This window comes from Rhinolophus ferrumequinum, chromosome 12 (assembly GCF_004115265.2).
Source record: "Rhinolophus ferrumequinum isolate MPI-CBG mRhiFer1 chromosome 12, mRhiFer1_v1.p, whole genome shotgun sequence".
In the NCBI taxonomy this organism is placed as follows: Eukaryota; Metazoa; Chordata; class Mammalia; order Chiroptera; family Rhinolophidae; genus Rhinolophus; species Rhinolophus ferrumequinum.
This window is the reverse complement of record NC_046295.1, coordinates 47,167,303-47,193,115: the sequence shown is the minus strand read 5'-3', so window position 1 is coordinate 47,193,115 and position 25,813 is coordinate 47,167,303. Positions and strand designations below refer to the sequence as shown.

Below are 25,813 nucleotides of genomic sequence, written 5' to 3'. Positions count from 1 at the left end.
CTAAACTTGTGGACCTTGGGTTTAGAGAGGATTTTATGAATTTGACCTCAAAGACAAGGGAAGTAAAAGCAAAAATGAATGAATGGAACTATATCAAATTACAAAGCTTCTTTACAGCAAAGAAACCATTAACAAAACAGAGACAAAACTAACGGAATGGGAGAAGACCTCTGCAAACACCTCCAATAAGGAGCTAATATCCAAAATATATTAAAAAATGCATACAACTCAACAACAACAAAAATAATCCAATTAAAAAATGGGCAGAGGACCTGAACAGACACTTCTCCTGAGAAGACATATAAACAGCCAACAGATACATGAAAAAATGCTCAACTTCACAAGCTGTTAAGGAAATGCAAATCAAAACCACAATGAGATACCACCTCACACCTGTTAGAATGGCTATTGTCAACAAGACAAGAAATAATAATTGTTGGAGATAATCCCTTATAAACTGCTGGTGGGAATGTAAATTGGTATAGCCACTATGGAAAACAGTACGGAGGTTCCTCACAAAGTTAAGAATAGAACTACCATATGACCCAGAAGTCCCTCTTCTGGGTATCTACTCAAAAAATCTGAAAACGTTGATCCATAAAGATCTACGCATATGTACCCCTATGTTCATTGCAGCATAATTCATGGTGGCGAAGTTATGGAAACAACTGAAATATCCTTTGATAGATGACTGGGTAAAGAAAATGTGATACATATATACAATGGAATATTACCCGGCCGTAAGAGATGAAATACTGCCACTTGCGACAATATCGATGGAGCTTGAGATTAGCATACTAAGGGAAATACGACAGACAGAAAAAGTCAAGATCCATATGATTTCACTCGTGTGGGATACAAAACTGAAAGCGACAAACAAACACTCAAAAACTCATAGACAGATAATAGTTTAGTGATTACCAGAGGGTAAGGGTGGAGGAAGGTGGTAAAGGAGGGTAAAGGGGGTCAAATATATGGTGATGGAAAGAGAACTGACTGGGTGGTGAACACACAATGCAATATATAGATGATGTATTACAGAATGGTACACTTGAAACCTATATAATTTTACTAACCAATGCCACCCAAATAAATTTGATAAGAATAAAAAAGAATGAGATGATAAAAAGTTGATTAGAGCCGACTGTTGGGCTTCACTGCAAAGAGCTAGGTGACAAACTACATTCTCCATTACAGAACCCTCAAAATCATTATTTGTAGGCCTTTTCTTTTGTACCAGCTGATTTTCCTCTAAGACAGGGGTGTTCAAACTTTTTTCAACGTTTTTCACCAAGGGCCATATGCGGTAAAATACACAAACAGCCGGGCCACTCACTCGAGGTGAAGTACGTACTGCCTCACCTGGTTTATTTAAGTAAACTAAATATATTTTTGGAATTTGCTGCAGGCCAATTAAAAATGGATTGCGGGCCGCAGTTTGGACACCCCTGCTCTAAGAGAAAGCATCGTATTTCCTTACAGGATCCCAGCATTCTAAATCTGAATTTGGGAATGAAGCTGGGGGGATATGTCTCCTAATACAGACAACTTCATTTAATTCTGCTTTTCTGTGGAATCTGAGTCATCTCCCTGTCCTCAACTCTGCCTGGTGTCCAGAGGAGCTCTGAGTCCACCGCCCCAGAAAGTCAACTGCCCATCTTCTGCTGAGTTAAGGCAGCATAGAACGGAGTAGGGATTAGGGGAAGAAAGAATCCCACCGTTCCTTATAAAGCTTTCATAATGAATTCTGGTTTGCAGCCCCACTCTACTTCTGCTTTCAGAGGTGTGGCAGCTCTAATTTCAGCGCCTTTCTGGGGTCTGTGATGTGAACAGGTTCACTCTGGCTGGCTCTACCCCTCCCAAAAGCTTAGGTATTGAATTTCTCAGTTTTGGTAAGTCAGTTATCACACATCTATCTACTTTCCATGTTCCTAAGTTTTGTCGACATCCTTCTTCAGCAGGGATCTCTTTTCCTGTTTGTTTTGTCTTTATGGGTTTTTATCTTTTTTATTCTGTCCGTGTTGTTTTAGTGAGGGATGTGGAGCGAGTGGAGAAAAACGTGTGTTCAATGTGCCATGTTTAACCAGAGTCCCCTTACTATTAGGTCTTAGTATGTACAGATACAATGAACATATTTTTTAAGTCGGAAAAGTCCAAATATTTTTACAGGGACTTCCATAAGAATTAGATATTAGTACAATAATAGAATAACTGTAGCTAACTTGGAGTGCTTATATGTGCTAAGTGGTCTTTTAAATGCTTGCATGTATTATGTATATTACATATTTTATCCTCACAATAACCCCATAAGATGGGTGCTTTGATTCAACCCCTAGTAGTCTGACTCCAGAGCCCCTATGCTAGAAAACATGGTACATCATTTTCTAAACTAAAGGTAATCTTGTTATTTTTAATTTGTCCGGTCTGTAGTCAATCCCTATTTATTAAGTTATACCTGAGATTTTTCATGTCAATTTTGAACGTTTCCAGTGCATTATTTGCTATGGCAAAGCTAGCATCACTTTTGATGTAGCTATTTGAGGATACATGTTGGAGGTAGAACAGAGTAGTCTATGACACATTTTAAAGCATAGTCATTTAAACTGGGAAGCTTGGCATGTGTTTGTTTGTAATACAGACAGATGGGCATTTCCTCTTAAAGAAAGCTGTTACCGTCTGTAATCTGAGAGGTCAAAGAGAAGTAACTAGAAATCCCACATTAGTAAAATATTAAAGCGCCTGTTTAAATGAAAACTCTTATCTGCAAGAGTTGAACATATTAAATCATTGATGGCGTTAAACACCCTAATTCAGAGAATTCAACCCCTCATTCTTTGAAGATTTTAGTACCAGGCTCATTATCACTCACTTCACGGCTACTCACAACTCCAACATGATCATTCCTGTGGACGACCCTTTGTGTATCTCTCTCTCTCTCTCTCTCTCTCTCTCTCTCTCTCTCTCTTCCTCTCTCTCTCTCTCTCTCTCTCTCTTTCTCTCTCTCAGCTCTATCTCTAATCTCCCTTTCAAACACTTACTGCCTCTCAATTCCTTAACCACAATTCTTCAGATGATCTTGTGCCTCTGCTGTCTCAGCTCCCCACTCATGATCATTCCCTCCACCTTGACATCACTGACAACTACAGATCTTCTGATTTTAATTTCAAGCCTCCTACACTCCAACCCATCTCTTATCTTTTCAGGTCATTCTTATAGTACCTTAACTCCAACAATTCTTCACCCTGATCAGAAACACCCATCTATTCATCCTATCATATTTTCACAGTTCGTCAGCCCTCTCAGAGCCTTACTTCTTACCATGTCTGAAATTATAATGCCTCCTTTGATTTTACCCCCAACTACTTTTCCCATCTCTCCCCATCATATTTGCCTGGCCAAATCTCAGTCCTGGTTAATCCAAAACTGTCTACTCAGTGCCTGTATATAAACAACTGAATATGGCTGGAGAAAGATGCACAACCGTATTGACTGATCTCACGATAAATTCATGACCACTCACAGGTGGGCCCTTAGTGCCTGAAAAACCTTATTATGTTTCCCTAGTCAATTCCCTCTCCCATACTCATAGACTACCATTTCACCTCTCTTCCTCTCTCCTCCCCCCTCTCAAACTTACCCTCCTTACTTTCAGTTAATGACTATTTTAGCTAGAGTAGGCTAAACTTCTATAACAAATAAACCCCCAAATGTTATGGCTCCCACACAATATAAATTTATATCTTGCTCACATAATAATCCAGAGTGGGTGTTCCAGGTCAGTGGGCTGCTCTCCATCCAGGTGCTTTCTTTCTTGTGGCTCTCTCTTGTAGTCATCTGCATACTCTAGCTGGCAGAAAGGAAAAACACGTGAAGCAAGAACTCTGGCCTGCCAGTAGCAGGCATCATTTCTGCTTACATTCCACTAACAACAACTTAAGACTTGACCATACCTAACTGAAAGAGAGGCTGAGAAAAATGATCTGTGTGCCCAGGAAGAAGGGGGCAATAAATTGTGATGGACAATTAGCAATCTGCCAAAATGATCTTCTTATTTCACCGAGAAAATAGAAGTAACTAGAAAAGAATTTCTACTTTGTCCTTCTATCAAGTCCACAAGCCTACTTCAATATGTCCTGTATTCGTGGGGACTGAGGGGAATTAGATTGCTAGGCTGTCCCTGATCACAAAGCGGCAGTTTCCAAGCTTTCAGTTAGAATAACCACCACCTAATCTCAAAATTCAAACATACCTTCCTTCTTTGTGGTTTTCAATCTCTGTGGTTCTGGATATTGTTGATCTGTTGATCTACGCTCCTTCCTACCCCTGCCTTTGTGCAACTCCAATTTACCTTGCTTTGGAGATTTTGCATTGCCTTGCTTCTCCTACTTCCTCCTCCCTCTTTGCTGGCTTCTCTTGTCTAGATTAGATCCCTTCTTTATTTCTTCTCTCATGCAGGTCAGAGCTTCTCAAACTTTAATGTGATACAAATCAGTTGGGGTTCTTGGTAAGTTGAAGATGCTGCTTCAGCAAGTCTGCAGTGGGCAGGGCTGAGATTTCACCTTCCTGACAAACTCCCTGGTGATGCCAGTACTACTGAGCTATTGAATACACTTTGAGTAGCAAGGTTCTAAAGAAGATGTTCTGCATATTCTGCCCTTTGTTTTCTTCTTTTCTCTCACGGAAGTTATCACTGCTAGGTTGATAATTTCCCAAGCTAGTTTCTAGTTCAATTCTCTTTCCCGTATTTCAATACCTTTATGTCTAACTTCTTAGAGTCCATCTCTATCAGGCTGTCTGGACAACCTTACGAAACTTCAAAATATCCAAATCTAAAGTGGTCTCTCAAAAAGCAGTTTCTACTCCTATTTCTGTCTTTTCTATCTTCTATACTTATCTACAAACTCAAAACCTCCACTATCTTTGATTTTTCTCTTCCTCCTCCTTCATATATGTTCTCATGCTAGCCCTTCTTGCTGTAAATCCAATTAATTAATTACCAAATTCTGTAGATTATGCTTCCACATCATCTTTAAACCATGCTTTTAAATTTCTCCTGCCCTACCTTTAGTTCAGACTCATTATATTGCACGTCTGTCTGGCAGTTTTACCACCTCTAATTTGTGTCCATTCACAGCGAGATCAAAGAAAAGCTGTGCTTTTCTTCCCCCAAACTTTTAAAGCACAAAAACTAAAAATACTGAATTAAACACAAATTCTTCCACTTGATATTTTAGGCCCCATTCTCCTTTGTCACTGCCACTGCTCAATGCCCTAGAGCCTTACTATTTGTTTTTTCCTGCACACGGCTATCATTGATTCACTATATGTCATCAAGCTATCCAGTACTGCTGCAAAACCTTCCCCATCTCATTGACTGTCAATCCCAAATGCCTTCTCCATATTGCCTCCTTACCCGATTCCCCAGATAAGTTCTTTGATCTTCTGCAGTACTCGTTGTGTTTTTCTCATGCCACCTATCATGGTTTGTCCTTTATTATTAAGTGTTTTATCCTTGCTTTTTCCTTACCCTCTGAAGGCAAGAATGACATCCTCAACTCCCCTCTGTAGCATCTTACCCATAAGGATATGTGTCTCCTACTAGCCGAATCAAAGTGCTTTAGTGAGATAATATGATGTAATGATAAGCAGCACAGAATTTGAAGTCAGTATAGCTAGATTCCGACTCTATTTAGTAGCTGTGAGGCTTTGGGTAAGTCACTTAACTTGGCTTGTAGAATGAGACCATTACTACCTGATATAGCACCAAGGGCGATAACGTGAAAGTGTCATGTTAACTCTACAGAGAAAATGAGCAAGTTCCTTACAAAGATCTGATGCGGTCTTGCTACTCAAAGCTTGGTTTGCAGGACCATTCCTACTTCACTAACTGGAGATCGAGCCCCGAGTGGCTGGGAACTCGGGCCACCAGGTCCCACGGCCTTTTTCCTCTCTAGGGCCCTCCAAGTGCTCTCCGTGATGCAGGTGAAGCCACCGAACTGCAGGGGAATGGCCTGGAGTCCTATTCTCTCCGGAGGCCTCCCTCTTTCCACCCTTTCGGGGAAAGCCCTTCTCTTCCCGGTAACCCCGAAAACTGCGGCGCCACCGCCTACATGAGACGTTTGGATCCTGCCAGGCCCCCGTAGCTCCCCTTCTCCAGCAGGTGGTTCTAGTCCTCTCCCCCACCTCGGGGCGCTAACGTCAGAGGCGAACCTCTACCCACGCGCCAGCGCCGCAACCAACCGAGAAAATAAACAAACCCCCGCGCGCGGCGGCTAGAGCGCCAGGCCCCGCCCCTGCCCCGCCCAGCGGCTCTCACGCTGCCCCCGCCGCCGGGACTTCCCTCCCGCCCTCGGCTCACAGCCGCGCTCTCCCCGCCCCTCACCGCAGCCTGCAGCCGTGCTCCCCGCCGCGGTTCGCCTGGCCCGGCGCCCCGGGGCCCGTTAGTGCCTGCCTGCTCGCGGGGCCGCCGCGCGACCCCAGTCGGGCGCGAGCCCACCTCCGCCCCTTGACCCAGCCCAGTCCCAACGCCTAGTGCGGCCGCCCAGGGAGCCGCAGGAGCGGCGGCGGCGGCGGGGGAAGAGGGAAAGGAGGCCGAGCCGGCGGCCCGGAGGCTCGGTGAGTACGCAGAGGGCGGGCCCGTCTCGCGGAGGTCCGCTCCGGCGCCCCCGAGGTAGTAGTGGCGGCTCGGCTGTGCTGTTCCGTGCGCCCGGGATTCGGCGTTTGGGGACTTCGGCCTGAGGCGATGGGCCCGGCTGGCCGGAGCCGCCGGGCAGAGGGCGCGGGAGGGCCGCTCGTGGGGAAGGGCCGCGGCCCCGGAGCTCGGCACAGGGCTCGGGGCCGGCGGAGAGCGTCCTGCGCAGACCCCAGGCCCTGGTATCGGGGCCGTGGCTGCGTCTTGAGACCTCGCCGGGGTCGGGGGTTACCGCGGTCGCGGGGCCGCCGAGTGACAGGTGCCGCCGCCACCTCCCCGTCGTGGGCATCCGCGTTCCCTCCTGGGGAGCCTGGCGCTCGGAAATTTCTGGAGCGACGACCTGACTCGCTGTTTTCTCCCTTTCAGGTTCTGTAGCCGCTTCTTTGCTCGAGTTAGGTCTCGCCCAGCCCTGTTTCTTTCTCTATGTACTTTGTGCGAATAAGTTTTGGAGCATCGGTTAACAGCCTATGGGTGAAATTTGGCTTTCATTCATGAATGAGGTATAGTGAATTACTTTTTGACTAAAGTGCTCCTCCTCCTCCCCGCGAGCTATTGAAAAGTAAATGGGGCTTTTTAATTTTGTTTTGTTTGCGTGTTTTTTGCTGTTATTTGGAACAAGCAGTCTATCAGAATTTTGTTAGGTCTCTAGCATTTAGGGTGCTTGCTAGATATTAAACAGTAGTGGGAAAAATGGCCTGTTAAATTGTCTTTTCTTTCCAGGTTCTTTTAGGTTTTTAATTCTTAGCCATATTTTACAGTTAAGTAGATGCTGCAGCTTTCATTAGAAGCACTAATGAAAAATCATCTTCCTTTTACTGAAAAGCCAGTGAATTCTTTTTCTACACCGTTCAGTATTGTCTATTTATGTAGTAAATGTACTTGTGGCTGTAACCCGAATCATCAGTTTAATAAAGTTCACTGCAGCTCGAGGAATATCAGAGAAACTTTATGGAAAACTAAAGTATTAAAAATCTTTAATCTATGAAAATATAGGTTTTCTCCCTCAACAGGTTTATAACACTATAGTTGGTATTAGTCAAACCTAATCAAAGGAAAGTATTCTTAATTGTCATAAATGATTTCAACAAACTTACCTATAAGATACCAAATAGTGACTTCAGTCTGGGGACCAAAAGCAAGAACATAGAAGTTGACTAAAAGAACACTGGGGCAAATGAATATACATGTGGTTTATTCAGGGGGAGAATCCCTTAGGTCCTTACTCAGTACTTGCTTGTATTTTTTGCTTAGATTGTTCAACCCATGGAAAATTAGGCGCTGCTGATTGGAGACAGGAGGCAGTATTTATGAAGAAAAAAGGGAATTTAAGGCAAACCCATTAAGTTTATGTGATTTGTTTGCACTAATTGTGTTGGGAGCAATATTTTGGTACACATTTGACACTTGTTAATTGTGAACCTTGATTCATAAGAAGCTAAAGTGAAAGATATTATTTAGTTGTGTTATTTGAGGAACAGAACATGAAGTAATACAATTTTTTTAATTTCACCAGGTATTAAATCACTGATGCTCAGGGCCATTTCATTTGATGCCGTTTTTTAAATGTAAGTTGCATTTGAGCAAGACCACACTAATTGGCATCTTTATTGTATTTATTTTTTTATTGGACTAACTGGTTGATAGTGTTAATAGAAGATGACCGTCATTCATTTTATAAAATGGAATAAGCTTAGTTGTCCTTGATTGAGGATTTTATACATATATCAGTTTTGAAGTGCCCTAATTGTGGTTTTCAGGACTGAGGTCTGGCCACAGCTCCCATCTAGAGAAGTCATAGCCTAGAGGGATGAGATCATAGTGGCAGTGGTCCCCAGAACTTTGGTAGAGGAGCCCAATAGTACCAGCCATTTTGAAGTCCTGCTGCTGGCAGTTGAGGCTATTCATTTTTAGAAGTAGTTTACTTTAAGAATCTGATGTAGCCTAAATCCTTTCAATCAACTGTAATACCAATTATGTTTTCCTAAACAAATCTTTCCTAAAACAACTAACAAACAAAGTTAGTTGTGGTGATAATGTGGTAGAATGGCATTTATAATGAAACAACTTTGAACTGCTGATAATCTTGAATTCACATTTGCATTGTGGGAATTGGGGATTATTTGTAGTGCGTTTTGTATTTTCTTTTTCTGTACATTCTACTTTAGAGTATATCTTTCAGTGTTTGTATAGGTTTGTACTTTGGGAGTGTAAATATTTTTTATAAATCCAAATTGAATAAATTTGTCTTTTGTGTACCAGGTCCTGGAGTATTTGTTAGGGATAGAAAGAAGAGGACCTTTCCTTTCAGGATGTTGAAATCAGGATTGTAGGAGGCTAGGCACAGCAGTAAACAGATAATTTTAAATAAATACATTGACTAATAAAAGTGAATATAAAGTACAGAAATATTACAGAGGAAGGACTGACTAATTGAGGGGGCAGGTCAGAGAAAGCTTCATAGAGATGCTAGCACCTAAGCAGGATTTTGAAGAATGAATACAAGTTTTAAGTGGAAAAGATGGAGAGCATTTTAGGCAAAGGGAATAGCAGAAAGATACGAACAAGTAAAACTAAACAGGTGTTCAGGAAATTTTAGGTAGTTTGTTTTGCTGGAGCAAAATCTGAGGAAGAACAGTTATAAAAAGCCCTAAATATGCTGTAATATTTAATGTCGAATAATTGGTGATTTGAGTATATATAAAATGGAGACTTCACTATAATTTGACATTGCTGAGATGTCAAGGGTAGAAGAATTAATAGTTTTTACTAATGGAAATCATTAAGAAATTATAGACTATTACACTTATAAGTGATGAGCTACCTATGTATTTATATTTATGAACTTATTTGTATTTCTTGTGCATTTTGACCTGAATCATTTGTTTTTTAATTATCTTGTGAATTTTCTTTTGCCTTCCTTCAACTACTTAACTTAGACTTTAAATTATTTTTAAAAGGAGACTCAAAGGGAAGAGGGGGAACAAATGAAGTAATCATTAGCTTTCAGGACTAAAAATCTAATTTGTGTAATATTTTAGTAATATGTAAATGTCAGTTTAATATATAGCTCTAGCCACCACATTCAGAGACTGACCAATGTGGGTAGCCTAGTGGATGTTCACTATACTTAATTTTTTGCATTGTATACCTTCATTAAGTCCATATCATTTAAGTGTATATAAATGTTGGAGATTTTAAAGACTGTGAGAGAGAGAGAGAAAGAAAGGGAAAATAGTAGGGAGAAGGAGAAGAGCTCTATTTCAATGTATTTATCCTAATGTCTCTTCAATATGACTGTAGATGGAGATTCCAAAGTTTAGCACACAAGATTGAAGGAAAGAAGACTAACCTGAGCCATACACTGAAATAATATCTTTAAGAAGCCTCTGTTTTCATGGTCTGCCTAGTTACTCCTTTTTCTCTTCAGGGTTTTTAAAGAAAGTTAAATGAATTCCTGGATTTTATAACAAGAGTATTCTTCTGCAAATTTTGAAAAATTTGTTAATGAAGCTAATATTCTCTTAAAAACATGCAACATAATCAGCCTTTGGCAGTTGCTCTCTGTCATTTATCTTCTGCATTACTAACATAAAGAACCAAGACGTCATTGTCAATTCTGACCTGTAGTTGCCCTTTCTAAATTTGATACAGGGCAGAAAAAAAATCAATATTACATTGATTGCATCATGCTTACCCTTTAAGTATAGATGACCATTTGTCTTTTTCAAGATGAGATTTTTTTTCTTATAGAAAAAAATATGGTCATTATAGAATATTTGAGGAAATAGTGAAAACTATAGAAAGGAAAGTAAGCATAAAGAATAGTCCCATACATTTTCTTCGTTTTGGTTTGTATACAAATAATACACATATTTACAGATTGGGGATTATTTTTGTATTTTTATTCTCTTCCTTCATTTAAAATTTACATTTCCCCCCTCCTCCACTTCTGAAGTATTGATTAGTGGACCATTTGACAAGGTGTATAGATTTCTCTCAAGGCTATTGAGCTAGATGATATGTTGGATGTTTTCATGTACAGCACCTAGCTAAGATAATTGAACCCTTCCAGTTGTCCCATATCATGACTCCCTCAGCTGATAAGTAGAGCTATTCTTCAATATTTACTATTACATAAAGTATAGTATAAGTAGCTGCCACTATCCTATTTTCCTTTTTTGTACTTCTACTCCAAAGCAAACAAGGGATCATTATAGGTGAGCATTTGCCCCTGTCCGTTCTACCCTTTCATAAGGTAAAAAAGTATTTTAATACATGGGTTGCTGGTGTGTAGCATATACGGTAGCTGCCTCCTCAGAAAAATAATGATTTTGTATTTTGAGTGTTTATCATTGACTCTTTTCTCAGTTTAACAGTATTGTTCTAGTGCTTACTTTTCACTTTTTTTTTCTGTCTTTTACTATTTCTTTTCATTCATTCAGGAAACATTTGTGTGCCCACTGTTTAAGATGTAGAGCTTACTGTGATTCTTGGGTTTCAGGTAAATTGGTGTTTTCCTTCTGTATTATATTAGGTATAATCTTTAGGCCTTTGACTCTTTTCAGTGGCTCCCTGCTCAACTGCTGCTTCTAAATGCCTAACAACTCTTTCCTTTCGTTTCAAAGATTAAAAAACCTTAGCTTTTAGAAGGGCCAGGTGTTAATTTAAGTTTCAAAACACTTTTTGCAATGAAGTCAGACATGCTTAGCCTAATTTTTAAATAGATTGTGCCAGTTCTCCTATATCTCGTAGGACTTCAAGACATATTTTAATCACAGTAAGAACACCAGTAGATGTTTATATTTGAGTACTCCTGCTGTACTGGCTACTATTCTAAACACTTTGTAATTATTAGGTTGGTGCAAAAGTAATTTCGGTTTTTGCAATTATTTTTAACCTTTTGAACCAAAATTACTTTTGCACCAACCTAATAACTTTTTAATCTTCACAACAACTCAGTGAGCTAGGCGTTCTTGTCCCATCTTTATTGACGAAGAAGCTGGGAGGTTAAGTACTTTGCTCAGGGGCTCACAGTAAGCAGCAAGTTGGGTTTGACCAGGCTGTCTTGCTCCAGGTCAGCAGTCTTGTGCTGGTTTTTTTCTGCCACGGGACTTGTGCATTACTAACATAAAGAACCAGAGGCATCTCATTGTCTCCAAACTGGGAGGAGAGCTACGGTGTCTGTATAGAAGTGGGTGGGCAAAAAGTGTGTTACATTTTCTTTATAGTAAATGATTAGGAAAGGTAAAAAAAAATACATTTTTATAATTATTAGGAAAGATACTAACTGTTGAATTTATAGAAAACTTCAGAATCTTTTCAGGATTTGTAGTGAGAAGACTGTGCTTACTTTCATGAACCTGAAATTTTAAATGAAATTTATCCATGAAATAAGAATATACAGTTCCTGATCCAGACTTTTAAAATCTTCTAATTGAATTTCCATTGAAATTTTGTTTGGAAATGAGTAGGTAGTAAAAAACAAACCATTTTTGTTGTATAACCATTCAATAATTTATAACAGTTGAAATTGTTTTAAAGAATCTAAAGCCTTTTCTCATCGAAAATGTAATACAAAATTTCTTATAAAATGAAGAGTTCAAATTCAGTTGGACTTTTTGACTTCAAGCATTTAAAATAATAATGAAGGTCTAATTTGCAGAAAGCATGTGCATTGTTTGAGCAATCACCTTATAGCTTGATTTTATACCATAAGAAAGGAGTGTCACTGGCCAGTAGGGGGAAATGTCTGCTATTTGTGAACATAGAGATTTCAGGCCATTGCTTGGAACCTTGCTAACTAGAATTTGTGCTTCCCTACTCCTGACACCAGCTGCTGCTCCCCATACCGCATACCTTATGTTTTGGGCACCTAGAACACAAATTCTTCCAACAGTTACAGGGCCTATGTATCATGATGGGCAGCAGTGCATTCTGCAGCTGTCTAATGAAGGAGATTTCCAGGGGTTTGAACACTTCTCTTGTCACAGTTGACAAATAACTACAGAGCAGCATGTGCAGCAGTTGTCCTTGGGGGAGGCTGCTTGTGTCTGGTGGTGACTGGCCCAGAGTCTGGAATTCTCCAGGGTTTTCTTGGCTGCTCCAAGGACTAAGGGAAACTATCTGAGGGTACACTGGTAAGAAAGCTCTGCCCTATGCCACAGAATGAAAGATAACAGTCATGGTAAGGTTAGGATATACTGCAGAACAACCTGGAAATCTCAGCAGCGTAAAGCAGCAAAGTTGCTTTCTTGCTCAAGCTACATATCCATCCCAGGTTAGTAAGGAGACTTTGTTTATTGTGGTTTCAGACTCCATCAAACCTGACTGATGGAGGAGACTCCATGTCAACATATGCTTCTACAGTCACAGAAGCAGGGAAAAGAGAATGTGGTGAACTGTGTTCTAGCTTTTGAAGCTTTTTAAAGCTTACGTTTCACTGGCCAGTCAGTCACATGGTCATGCCTGCATTCAGTAGCAGAGTGATACATAATTCTGCTTCAGGAAGGGGAGGTGAATATTTTGTGAATGGCTGCCATATGCAATTTATAGTCCCAACAGTTAAATATAGTAGTGGTTGTTGAACACCTTCGTTGGGTTATTGTACCTAAGGTGTTAAAAGCAACTAAAACTTACCGGATTTTAACATGGCATGTTAAAGTTTAAGCTGAATTAATGTTTTGCATAATATTTTTGGGTCTGGAATTTCTTTTTTTCATTTTGAAATATTTTTTGCCCTTGTAATAACTAAATTCTTGTGCTTACAGGAAAAAATTGAAACCTAAAAATATGTCATAATTTATCAGTGTGATGTCATCTCTGTATGTTGTGGTATTTTATCTGGATTTGCATACTTCTGAGCATAGAAGCAATAGGTCTTAACATGGTTTCATAATAAAAATACTTTGATTTAGTAACTACTAAATGACATCTTCAAATATGAACCCTTGTTTTGATTTTTCTTCATTGTTTAACAAAACAATTGAAAGATTTCCAAATAATTTTCTAGATTTTTAAGTTAAGATGGAAGATTGAACACATACTTCTCATTTTTGTTTCTTCCTGAAAACATACAAACTATAGCGTGTTGTTAGCTTTCAAATGGACCTTAATGATCCCTACTGCCGAGTGTTCACACTTGTACTTAGCTCCCTCCCACACTGAATTGGGTGGACTTGTATAAACAATAGGATATTGTGGAAATGACAATAGCTTGTTTAGATATGAGTGCTGTTACTCAGATATCATAAAACTATAAGGAAAAACAAAGGAATAAGTAACAAAAATAAGGATAATAGTTATCTCCTGACGGGGAAGTGGGGGAGGGGGGTGCGATACTATTGGGGAGAGGTATGGGGTGGGTTAACATTCTGTTACTCTTAGTGCTGGGTACTCGGAGTGTTCATTTTTTTTTTTTTAAACTTAATGTTTTATTCATTTGTGTACCTGATACATTTACAAATAGAAATAAATTTCTGAGTTTCACAATCTCTGAAGAAAATCTTTTTCCTTTTGCATTGAAAGGATACTTGGTTTTCTAATCCTTACAAGTCTTATATGGACTTGCAGAGTGAAGTTAAGCATTTCTAGGTTCAGGTCCGACTTTGCCACTAACTTGCAAAATGACCTTAGGGAAGTCACTTAACCAGTCTAGGCACTACTTGCCTCATCTGTAAAGCTAAACAATTCGGGTTAGAAATTACTGGAGGACCTTCAATATCCTAAGTCTAAAAGATTCTTAAAAAGCTGAAGGAACACTAAATGAAACCATTTCCACCTATGCTTGGAACAGTAGGGTGCACTGAGGCTAGTGAACTAAAAGATGATGTGGAAGATGATATTGAAAAGTTTTCTTTTGTTGAGAGAATGTAGGCTCTCTATTTTGCTGTCAGTTCTGTGATTTATAAGCAGTCTCTAGAATCAAACTTAAGGCGGCATTTTGTGTATAAGACTGTTCTTCCTTTTCTACATTTTTTTTCCTGTGTTGGAAGTTGGGAATAAACATAGATACTTTTCTATTCTAAACCATATTGATTTAGGATGTTCTTCAAAAAGATGTATATATTACAGCAGTATATTTAAAATATAGAGGAAAGTAATGAATTATTGAAAACTATATATGGAAAAATGAATATATCATATTGGTGGTAGTCTTGCACTAGATGTGAAATCTCAATATATCATTTTTCTGTTTTCTATTGTATAATTTTATGTTGTTTACTTAAGTTAAAAAGTATGTCATTGCCAATAGGACCGTGGGTATGAATCCAAATATTACTAAATGTGTGTCAGGAAAAATGTATTTGTATCTTTGTATATATAATAATTTATATTATTGTCCTAGAATCTTGAACAATTTTACTGAGTATATTTACTCATATGTTTACTTCTCCTTCCACAGGAATTATTCTTGATAGAAGTATTTTAAAAGAAAAGCCTTTGCAATGGCTTCAGCAGTTCTTAGTTCTGTTCCCACTACTGCTTCTCGCTTTGCCCTGTTGCAAGTGGATAGTGGCAGTGGTTCTGATTCTGAGCCTGGAAAAGGCAAAGGTCAGAACACTGGAAAGTCTCAAACAAGCAAATCAACTACAAATGAGAAAAAGAGAGAGAAAAGAAGAAAAAAGAAGGAACAGCAGCAAAGTGAAGCAAATGAGGTAACTATAATTATTTGTGTCTGCTTTCCCAGTAGACTAAGCATCATAAGGATGGCGGGTACTATTTTACTGACCCATGTATCCGTAGTACCTAGTCCATAGGTACTTGGTAAATGTGATTTGAATAAATGGATATAAATTTGTGTGTGTGTATAAAGTCAAATGTGATGAACATTTTTAAAATTCCTTTGTATTTTTCGGACTAAGGAAACTTACTTACATGCTCATTCCAAAAAGTAAAAGGAAACAAAGGTCATTTAAAAATATAACTAGAAATATAACCAATTAATATTTTGGTATGTATCTTCTATATATATGTGTAAGTTTATGTGAGTAGATAGATATGTAATGCACATATATCTGTATTCATGTTTAAACAAAAATGAGATTATGTAATAGATTTTTATACTGGCTTTTTTTCCTAATTAGTCATGAGCAGTTTTCCACATGAGTAAACAAAGATCTACATTATTTTTAATAATTCCACATTATTTAATTAAATTAATATATCATACTTTATTTAATTGAACTCTTGTGATAAATGTTTAGGTTGTTTCCCTTTTTTTTTTTTTTTTTTTTTTTACTATTGTAGAGAAGAATCCTATAACTAGCCTGAACATACATTTTTATGCTTATGGTCATCTCTTTATTAGGGTAATAAGTACATGGCAGGCCTCTTTTCCCTAGACATTCTTAGCATGAGTTGCATGACCAATATGTAATCTGCTCATTTGTTCTTATTTAATTTTTAAAGATTTTTAATCTTTATACAATATTATATTAGTTTCAGGTATACACCTGAATTAGTATTCAACATTTATGTACCTAAAGAAGTGATCACCATGATAAGTTCAGCAACCATCTGGCACTGTACCACACTATCACAATATTATTGACTCTATTCCCTATGCTGTATATTACATACCCATGACTTATTTGTTTTATACCTGGAAATTTGGACCTCTTACTATCCTTCACCTCCCCCTTTTTTTAATTTTTCAATTACAGTTGACATTGAATATTATTTTATTTTAATTTTAGGAGTATATTGTCGTGGTTAGACATTTATATAATTTAAGAAGTGATCCGCCTGACTAGTCTAGTACCCACCTGGTACTATACATAATTATCACCATATTATTGACTGTATTCCCTATGCTGTACTTTACATCCCATTGACTATTTTATAACTACCAATTTGTACAGTGGTACCTCGGTTTTCGAACATAATCCATTCCGGAAGACCGTTCAAGTTCTGAAACGTTCAAAAACCAAGGCACGGTTTTCTCATCGAAAGTAATGCAAAATGGATTAATCCATTCCAGACCTTTAAAATCAACCACTAAAACTGCAAATTTAGCATGAATTTTACTATCTAATGATACCATAGATCCATAAAATTTTTGGTATTCGTAAACTGAAATGTTCATCAATGGAGATGTTCGAAAACAGAGGTATCACTGAACTTCTTAATCCCTTCCCCTTTTTCACCCACCCCTCATCTCCCTCCCATCTGGTTTGTTTCTGTTTTGTTTGTTTGTTTATTTTGTTCTTCAGATTTCACATGTAAGCAAAATCATATCGCGTCTGTCTTTCTCTGTCTGACATACTCCGCTCAGCATAACACCCTCTAGGTCCATCCATGCTGCTGCAGATGACAAGAACCCATTCCCTTCCCTGGCTGAGCAATACTCCACTGTGTATATGTGCCACCTACTCTTTATCTATTCTTCCATCAACATACACTTAGGCTGCCTCCACATCTTGGCTATTGTAAATAATGCTGCAATGAACATGTGGATACATACGACCCCTCGAAGTAGCGTTTTGGGTTTCTTCAGATAAATACCCAGAAGTGGGATTACTGGGTGCTGCTTTGTCTCTTGTTACAGCCTTTGTTTTAAAATCTATTTTGTCTGGTGTAAGTATTGCCACTCCAGCTTTTTTTGTTTGTTTCCATTTTTGTGAAATGTCTTTTCCCATCCTTTTGTTTTCAGTCAGTGTGTCTTTAGATCTGAAGTGAGTTTCTTGTAGGCAGCATATGTAAAGCTCTTGTTTTCTTATCCATTCAGCCCTCCTGTGCCTTTTTCGTGGAGCGTGTAATCTATTTACATTGAAAGAAATTGTTGATAGAGATGTAGTTATTGCCATTTTATTATTCATATTTTTTATGTTTTTTTTTCCCTCGTAAAGAAGTCCCTCTAAGATTCTTTATAATTCTGATTTGGTAGTGATAAACTCCTTTAGCTTATTCTTGTCTGTGAAGCTCTTTATCTGTCCTTCGATTCTAAATGGTAGTTTTGCTGGGTAGAGTAATCTTGTTTGCAGGTCCTTGCTTTTCATCACTGAATATTTCCTGTCAATCCCTCCTGGCCTGCAAAGTTTCTGTTGAGAAATCAACTGACAGTCTTATGGGCGCCCCCTTGTAGGTAACTAATTGCTTTTCTCTTGCTGCTTTTAAGATTCTTTCTGTCTTTAACCTTTGGCATTTTAATTATTACATGTGTTGGTGTGGGCCTGTTTGGGTTTATTTGTTTGGGACTCTCTGCACTTCCTGGGCTTGTATATTTATTTCCTTCACCAGGTTAGAGAAGTTTTCCATCATTATTTCTTTAAGTAAGTTTCCAATTCCTTGCTCTCTCTCTTCTCCTTCTACCCCTATGATGGGAATGTTGGTATGCTTGATGTTGTCCCAGAGGCCCCTGAAGCTGTCCTCGATTTTTTGGATTCTTTTTTCTTTTTGCTGTTCTGTTTGAGTATTTTCTTCTACCTTATCTTCTAAATCGCTGATTCGAACCTCTGCTTCATCTAATCTACTGTTGACTCCCTCTAATGTAGTCTTCATTTTAGTGATTGTATTTTTATTTCTGACTGGTTTGTTTTTATGTTTTATATCTCCATTTTTAAGTTTCTTGTCTCTTTCTTGAAGTTCTTCCTGAGTTCACTGAGTATCCTTATAATCAGTGTTTTGAACTCTGGGTCTGGTACATTGCGTGTCACCATTTTGTTTAGTTCTGTTTCTGGAGCTTTGTTCTGTTCTTTTATTTGGGACATGTTTCTTTGTCTCCCCATTTTGGCTGCCTCGCTATGTTTGTTTTTATGTATTAGGTAGGGCTGCTATGTCTTCTGGTCTTAGTAGAGTGGCCTTATGTAGTAGTTGTCGTGTGGGGCCCACTGGTGCAGTCTCTTTGGTCACCAGAGCCAGGTGGTCCAGGCATGTCCCTTATGTGGGTTGTGTGTACCCTCCTGTTGTAGTTGAGCCTTGGTTGCTGTTTGCACTTCAATGGGTGGGATTGATCCTTAGGCTGATTTGTTGTGAGGACTGGCCATGACTATAGTGGAGTAACTGTTGTGCAGGGGCTGACCCTACAGAGCAGGATTTACTTTAGCAGGGCACTGGTTTGGGTGTGTTGTCCCCAGAGGCAACCTGGTGATGCTCCGACTGGGTCTGAAGCTGGCCACCAGGTGTGCCAGTCCTGGGGCCTCCTGGGAAGGGCCCCACTGCAGGCCAAGTTAAGTCACAGCCTGTACCCTTCCGGTGCCACCTGGCATGAGCCACAAAGCAATCTGCAGATGGCCACCACCCATCTGCTGGGCTTGGAGGTGCCTTGAGAGGCCAAACTGCTAACCAAGGCTGGTTGTTTAGTGCCGGGCTTAGGGTTGCTCAGCCAGAGGTATGGGACACGCCAAAGCCAGATACTGATTGTTTGGGTTTTGTGAACCTTGAGAGATTTTAGGAAAGTCTGCAACATGAGCCAAGACAGGAAAAGCCAGTGGAAGCAGCTTGGGTGGGCCCAAAAGTTTGGTGGGATGGGGTCTCAGGGAATCAGGGTGAATGAACAGTGTTAGCCAGGTTGATGGAGACTCAGATAGGGCAGCCGCCTACATATGTACACCAGGAGGGCTCACCAGAGAAACAGTGGCTTCTCCCAGCTCCTCTTTCCAGATGAAAGCTGCCCTTCTAGCCCTCACCTTGAAGCCAGATAGTTCATTTCCTCCTTGTCTGTCCCTGATGCTTTTTGAGTTGCTGCCCTAGCGGTGGAACTCAAAGTGAGTCCGTCAGTGAGTAAGTCTGTGTGCTGGCCCTTTAAGAGGAGTGCCTAGAAGTGTAGCCATCCTCTGTCTCTCTCAGCCTTAATCTCTACTAGTTTTTACAGCTACGCTACAGGGACTTTTCTCCCTGGCACTGAAACCCTGGGCTGGAGGAGTATGGTGTGGGGTGGGACCCCTTGCTTGCAAGCTGAGATATCCCTCCCAATTTTTAATGGTCACACACGGGTGTGGAACCAGCCCATTTCTCATTTCCGCCCCTTCTACCAGTCTGGAGGTGAATTCTTATATACGTCCTTAGGGCTTTGGTTCAACTAGACCTCAGGCGATTCTCCATGGTTGTTTTGTAGTTTAATTGTAATTTTGATGTGGTCGTGTCAGGAGGTAAGTACAGCATTTACCTACTCCACCGTCTTGACCAGATCTTCATAATCAGTCTTTCTGACTCCATCTTGCTCAAGCCTAACCAGTTCCCATAACCTGTGACCATTTGTTTTTAAAAGAAATGCTGGAAAACAACTCCAGTCTTATCTCTTAATGAAAAGAGCGGTCGGGTATATAAGGACCCTTTTCAATATCATTTAATGAGAGAAGTAGTATAAAAGTTTGGTTTTTATTTTTTTCTATCTGCATTCATTTTATAATGTCCCACGACTTAGGAAAAACCTTTTCAATTTATTTGTTTCTATTCCATTTTCATCACCATTGCTTTCTAAATATCTCTTTAAAATCTTGCCACACAGAGAGTAACTTTAAAGGAAAAGACATTTTTCCTACCTCATAACCTTTCAGAAGTCCAATCTTTCAGAACTTTTGATTGCCCACCATTTTCTTTTTTGGAATTGATGTTCTGGGGGAACAGAAAATAAGATAATGAGTTTACATTAGAGCATAAGAAAATGTGTAACTGAGAATGAGCCTGAGGATCCTCCCTTTTCACTTCCATGGCTGTAGTTCTATCAGTCTTTACTTTCTGCAAAGTAAAGCAACAATCTACTTGCTAGTGTTTCATCTCCAGTAGCATCTCCTTCTGTATGTCCTTTCCACAGCAAGAAACAGCTACTTAAAGAGGTGTTTGTATTTCATCACTCCCTTTCGCATAACAACATATTGACTATCAGTTAAAATTGTTGATCCTCTATATAAAGCCTCTTTATCAGTTTCCTAAGGCTGTTATAATGAAGTACCACAAACTAGATGGCTTAAAACAACAGAAATTTATTCTCTAATGGTTCTAGAAGCAAGACGTCCAACCAAGGCGTCAGCAAGGGCCATGTCTCTCTGAGACTCTGAGTAGACTCTTTTGTTGCCTCTTCCTAGCTTCTTGTAGTGGCCGTCAATCCTTGGCTTGTGTCTCCATCACTCCAATCTTTGTCTCTGTTGTTATATGGCATTCTCTTGTGTATCTTTGTCTTCTTACAAGTATACCAGTTGTATTGGATTAGGGCCCACCCTAATTCTGTATGACCTCATCTTAACTTGATTATATCTGCAAAGACCCTATTTCCAAATAAGGTCACCTTCACAGACACTGAGGGTTAAGGCTGCAAAATATCTTTTGGGGTAATACAATTCAGCCCATAACAGCCCATCAATATTTTTCTCTCTTGTTTCAATTTTTGTGTCTCAGATAGATTCTGCTTATTGTTGGGAAGAGGTTTGGTCAGTACAGTTTTAGTTCATTATGTTAGTTTGTGGATTAGCCCCTGTATTTTTAAGGACTCACGCAAAGTAGCTATTAGAATTACATAAGCTATCTTCTCTCACTGTTTAAACTTTTAAATTTGTAAGCTATTCAATTTTAATCTTTTTGAACCCCATTGTTTTACATTTTAATAGCACACTTGTTATCCTGTTTTCTACTCCTATAAACTTCTTCCCTTTAGTAAAACACAATCATTAGAATGATATGGTATAATAAAGTACAATCCATTTTCACTTACTAATCATTTCATCTGGAAATCCACCAACATTATCTTAAATGCTGGTGAAATTAATATTCTACAGAGATTACAAAACATACAAATAGCAACTTTGGAATAGTATTTAGATGTGTAAAAGTACTGTTGATTTCTTAACTTTCAAAAAATTATTATCTCAGGATTTGGTAAACTGAATATAATATATTCTTTGATTGTTTCATAGCTCAGGAATCTTGCTTTTAAGAAAATCCCCCAGAAATCCTCCCATGCCATTTGTAATGCCCAGCATGAGCTTTCGTTACCAAACCCAGTACAGAAGGATTCACGAGAAGAAAATTGGCAAGAATGGAGACAAAGAGATGAACAGGTACAGCTAAGTAAATCAAATTCTTTTGCTTTGTTTTTCAATGAATGTATGCATTTTTAAGGTGGTGTACATCTGAATCCATGACACCACTGTTCTGAGGAGCTTTTAGTATTGGATTAATTCACATGTGTTTGCTGCTTTTAAAGAGATTCTGCTTTTCATCTACTGTAAAAGCAGATTGACAAACATTATTTTTGGTAGTTTTGAAACTTCAAAGTTATTTGAGTTTTTTATTCATCTACCTTTTTACAAATGAGGGGAGCGATAGGGAAAGTAGAACAACAGGATTAAATTATTTCCAGTAAAAACAATTACACTTATGGTGCCCAGTGACAGTTTTGCTTAAAAGGGAAAGACTTTGAGGGGGAACTTTTCCTTTTCAACCTTAATGTAAAATGGTTTATGCATTTGTTTATTTCTTTACCTATTTACATGATATTTTGTTTTTCTATGCCTCTGTTAAATATCATTAATAAACAAATCAAATAAATAACTTATTAAAGCCAATTTCTTTTTTGTGTTTAGTGTCCAAGAAAATATCATACTAAACCTGGAATGTACTCTAGTAGAAGTGCTGTATGTATGGGAAATGAACAGTTACTTGTTTATCTGTTAAACTGTCATTTGATTTACTGGGAATAGGTATTGCTTCTAGTAGGTGTTTGGCTTAATATAGAGTGGCTATAGCTATCATGCTTGTGTTACCAGTTTTGTCTTTTTATTTTTTATTTTTCTATTTTTCAATTACAGTTGACATTCAGTATTATTTTATATTAGTTTCAGGTGTACAGTATAGTAGTTAAACATTTATATAATTTACAGAGTGATCCCACTGACTAGTCTAGTACCCACCTGGTACCATACATAGTTATTACAGTATTATTGACTGTATTCTATGTTCTGTAGTTTAGATCCCCGTGTCTGTTTTGTAACTACCAATTTGTATTTCTTAATCCCTTCATCTTTTTCACTCAGCCCTCTGACTCCCCTCCCATTTGATAACCATCTTGGGTTACTAGTTTAAAAAGAGTTAGATTAAACTATGCTCTTAACATAAACTATATAAATTATAGCATTTTTTAAAGGATTTTGTAGTGGTTCGGGTTCATCATTACAAAAGTTATTACTCTAGAGCTGACCAAAAATGCTGTTCAAAAGGTATTTCCAGGCACTGGTATACTGGATAAATAATTTTGTATTATTCTAGGGATTTTATTTGATTCTTTTTTCCTCTTTCACAGAATTTTTCTGGTTTACAAATATAAATGTAATGATCTACTTGTTTAAACAATAATAGAATTTACCAGTGTCCTCACCAGAGAGAATGAGAAGACAATTGGAAGACAGTGGCCCACTGGAAAATTAATGAGGAAAAACTACTCAAATTTGCACTAAAATAAATTCCACATAATACGGGAACTCAGGCACAGATACTTGATTGCCCTTCTTCCTGCCCCCACTGATTGCTGTCAAAATGATTTGGTAATTATGGAAAAGAAATAGTCAACTTGGCCCTGACCCTGTATAAGAACAGATGGACAGTATACCACCTGGAATCTATTTTACTGTGTGGAGTAATAGATTTTAAATAGGGACCAGGCAGTGACTATACTAGGCAGAAAGCATACAATTATGGTGGATGTTCTTTCTGACACAATTGGGAAACATCACTACGAGAAATACGAGGTAATGTAGGCTAAGTCAGGCAAAAGGCTGGATATACTCATAGATATTTTGCCTGTTATGTGGCTGTGTAGTTCAAACACAAGAGATGAATTATGCTAAAAGTTGACTACTCCTAAATTACCAAAGCGATAATTTAAATTTACATCAGCTAAGCCCTAGCATAAAATCTGAGAGCTGGCATTAAACAGCAACCGCATTGTAAAAGAACCATCCACTCCACCTACTTTATGAACAAACACTAGATCTTAGTTGATCTCATGTGAACTGAAGAAAATTTTCTATCATGTAAAAGGAAAAGAACTTTGTACTTAGTGTCCAAAGTGAAAGCATATTTTGAAAAAGATTTGCTGCATGGCACAGAAGTTGATTTTAGATAGCACCTATTTTTTTCTTTAATAAAAACTAAGGGTCTAGAACATTTTGTAAAAGTCAAGGGGATAGTAATGTTATGTCACAAGGTGAAATAATAGACTGAGATGGAGATGAAAAAAGTGGCTAAGAGACAGAAATTGAAAGGAAATGAGTGAAGTAAAAAATTGGGGAAGTAAAATCATAATAGAAATAGAAACTTTGAGGGACTAAAGAACAGTATATGTATACACTGAAGACAATTGAGTCAGTTGTGTAAAGGAAAATTTGAGATAAACTTTGCCAATAAAATTGACATGACAGGTTGGAACACAGAACTGAAATCCAACAGAGGCGTAATCAGTGTTGCTGATGTAAGTAGAACAGAGGGAATCATTAAAGATAATGATGATAAGAATTTTCCTTAAGCTAAAGACTTGAATCTGAGCTTGAAAGAACTGAAGCGTTTTTTTTAAAGACTTTTAAAAAGTTATTTTAAGAATGAGAAACAAGGAAATATTGGTATAAATATATGCATGAGAAAAAACAGGTTGCCTTAATATTAAGGATGAAAAACAAGCTGGGTGGTTTAAGTGCCAGACTTGAAATGTTAAGACCAAGAATTATATCTGGCCAAAATGTAATTTGTGTGACTGCTAAAGAAATACATTCTCAGACATGCTAATGCTGAGAAAGCATACCACCATTATCCTTTCTGCAAATTTTTCAGAGGTGTGCTCCTGCCAATTAAAAGGCAAATCGAAATAAAGAGCACAGCAATGGGGAAGCACCAGTGGTGAGCATTGAAGCTAGTTCAGTATAGAATTAACTATAAACGTGGTTATTAAAGAGAACATAGCTGTATCCTGAAATTAATACAACTAATATAATATTGTATATCAACTATACTTAATTTTTTTTTTTTAAGAAACAGGAGTTCATAAAATATTTTTCTCATAAAACTGCTTTAAACCTATAAATACCTGTGCTGAGGAAAAATGGTACACAGTCTCCTGGAAATTTTAGAGCTCGCCTTGGTTTCAATAATCAGGAAATAAATACCAGGAAATGACAGAACCATACAGATTTATTTCTAGTCCCAAGTTGACTCAAAGGGACTAGCACAGTCATGAAAAATAGGTCACTGAGATTGGGAGACTTGGTTGTCTGTTTATACATATGTGGGCAGAACCTCTCATGGGATGCAGTCACTTCAGAGACTGGAGTCCTTACTAAAGGAGCAATTAAAGTCTTGGTTTACACCAAAAATAGATAGATAGATAGATAGATAGATAGATAGATAGATAGATAGATAGATAGATAGATGATAGATAGATAGATAGATAGATAGATAGATAGATAGATAAAAATAAAGAGAACATAGTTCACTTGAAGAATTTGTGTAAAATGAAATCCCTGTTTATGAATTTAAAAATAGGAAGGCATAGGTCAGAGGAATCAATAGGTGTTTAAATATTTTTTGTATTGATAACAAAATATAATTAGTTCTAAGTGTGCTTTTTAAATTTAAAGAGAACTGCTTATATACAAGAGTTTTCATTCTATGAGTTTTAAATCACTTGAATAAAAAAATAAAAATATGGCCCATATAGCAAAAATTATAAAGCATAGGAAATTGCAAGGAAGCCTTTGAAATAAGGCTTAAAAAGGATATAAAAAAGGATAATAGACAAACAGTCTGTTTTATAAATAAATATAAAGAATTGCAATTACCCATTAAAAGACAAAAACCAATTGGGACAAACTGTCTGAACCACATTTTGATCTTAATTCTAATATTTTCCTTAACATTACAAATTACGATGTATTGCCCCTGGAAAGATAGGTTCAGGCTGTTCACAATATTGTATGTTTTGCTGAGGTATGCTACCAAAGCTGTTGGAAATTGTAGAGATGATCTTAACTGGATTATTTATGACTTAAAAGAAATGTTTTTATCTTCATTTTTCATTTTATAAACTTGTTTCTATCCCAGCATGCTTTAGTATGGAAAGATAGTTTTACATTCCCTATTTCTTTGCAGAGATGTATACATCAAAAGAAGGTATATGTTTCATACTTGAAATGGGTGAAT

The 25,813-nt window shown here is 38.0% G+C and overlaps 1 protein-coding gene across 6 annotated transcripts in view; it reads left to right on the top strand.

The window, feature by feature from the left end:
* The first annotated feature begins 6,307 nt into the window (after positions 1-6,307).
* The window catches only part of GKAP1 (G kinase anchoring protein 1), a 67,724-nt gene continuing 48,218 nt past the window's right edge, over positions 6,308-25,813 (top strand). For 3 of the 6 annotated variants that reach the window (XM_033122330.1, XM_033122331.1, XM_033122327.1), the window contains exons 1-4: positions 6,347-6,615; positions 7,058-7,191; positions 15,093-15,345; positions 21,541-21,684. In XM_033122330.1, coding sequence (XP_032978221.1) covers positions 15,136-15,345; positions 21,541-21,684 — 354 coding nt within the window. In that variant the 5' untranslated portion in view covers positions 6,347-6,615; positions 7,058-7,191; positions 15,093-15,135. Of the gene's footprint in view, positions 6,616-7,057; positions 7,192-8,204; positions 8,257-11,133; positions 11,193-15,092; positions 15,346-21,540; positions 21,685-25,813 lie in introns of all 6 variants that reach the window. The other 3 variants (XM_033122329.1, XM_033122328.1, XM_033122333.1) reach the window with 3 other exon arrangements.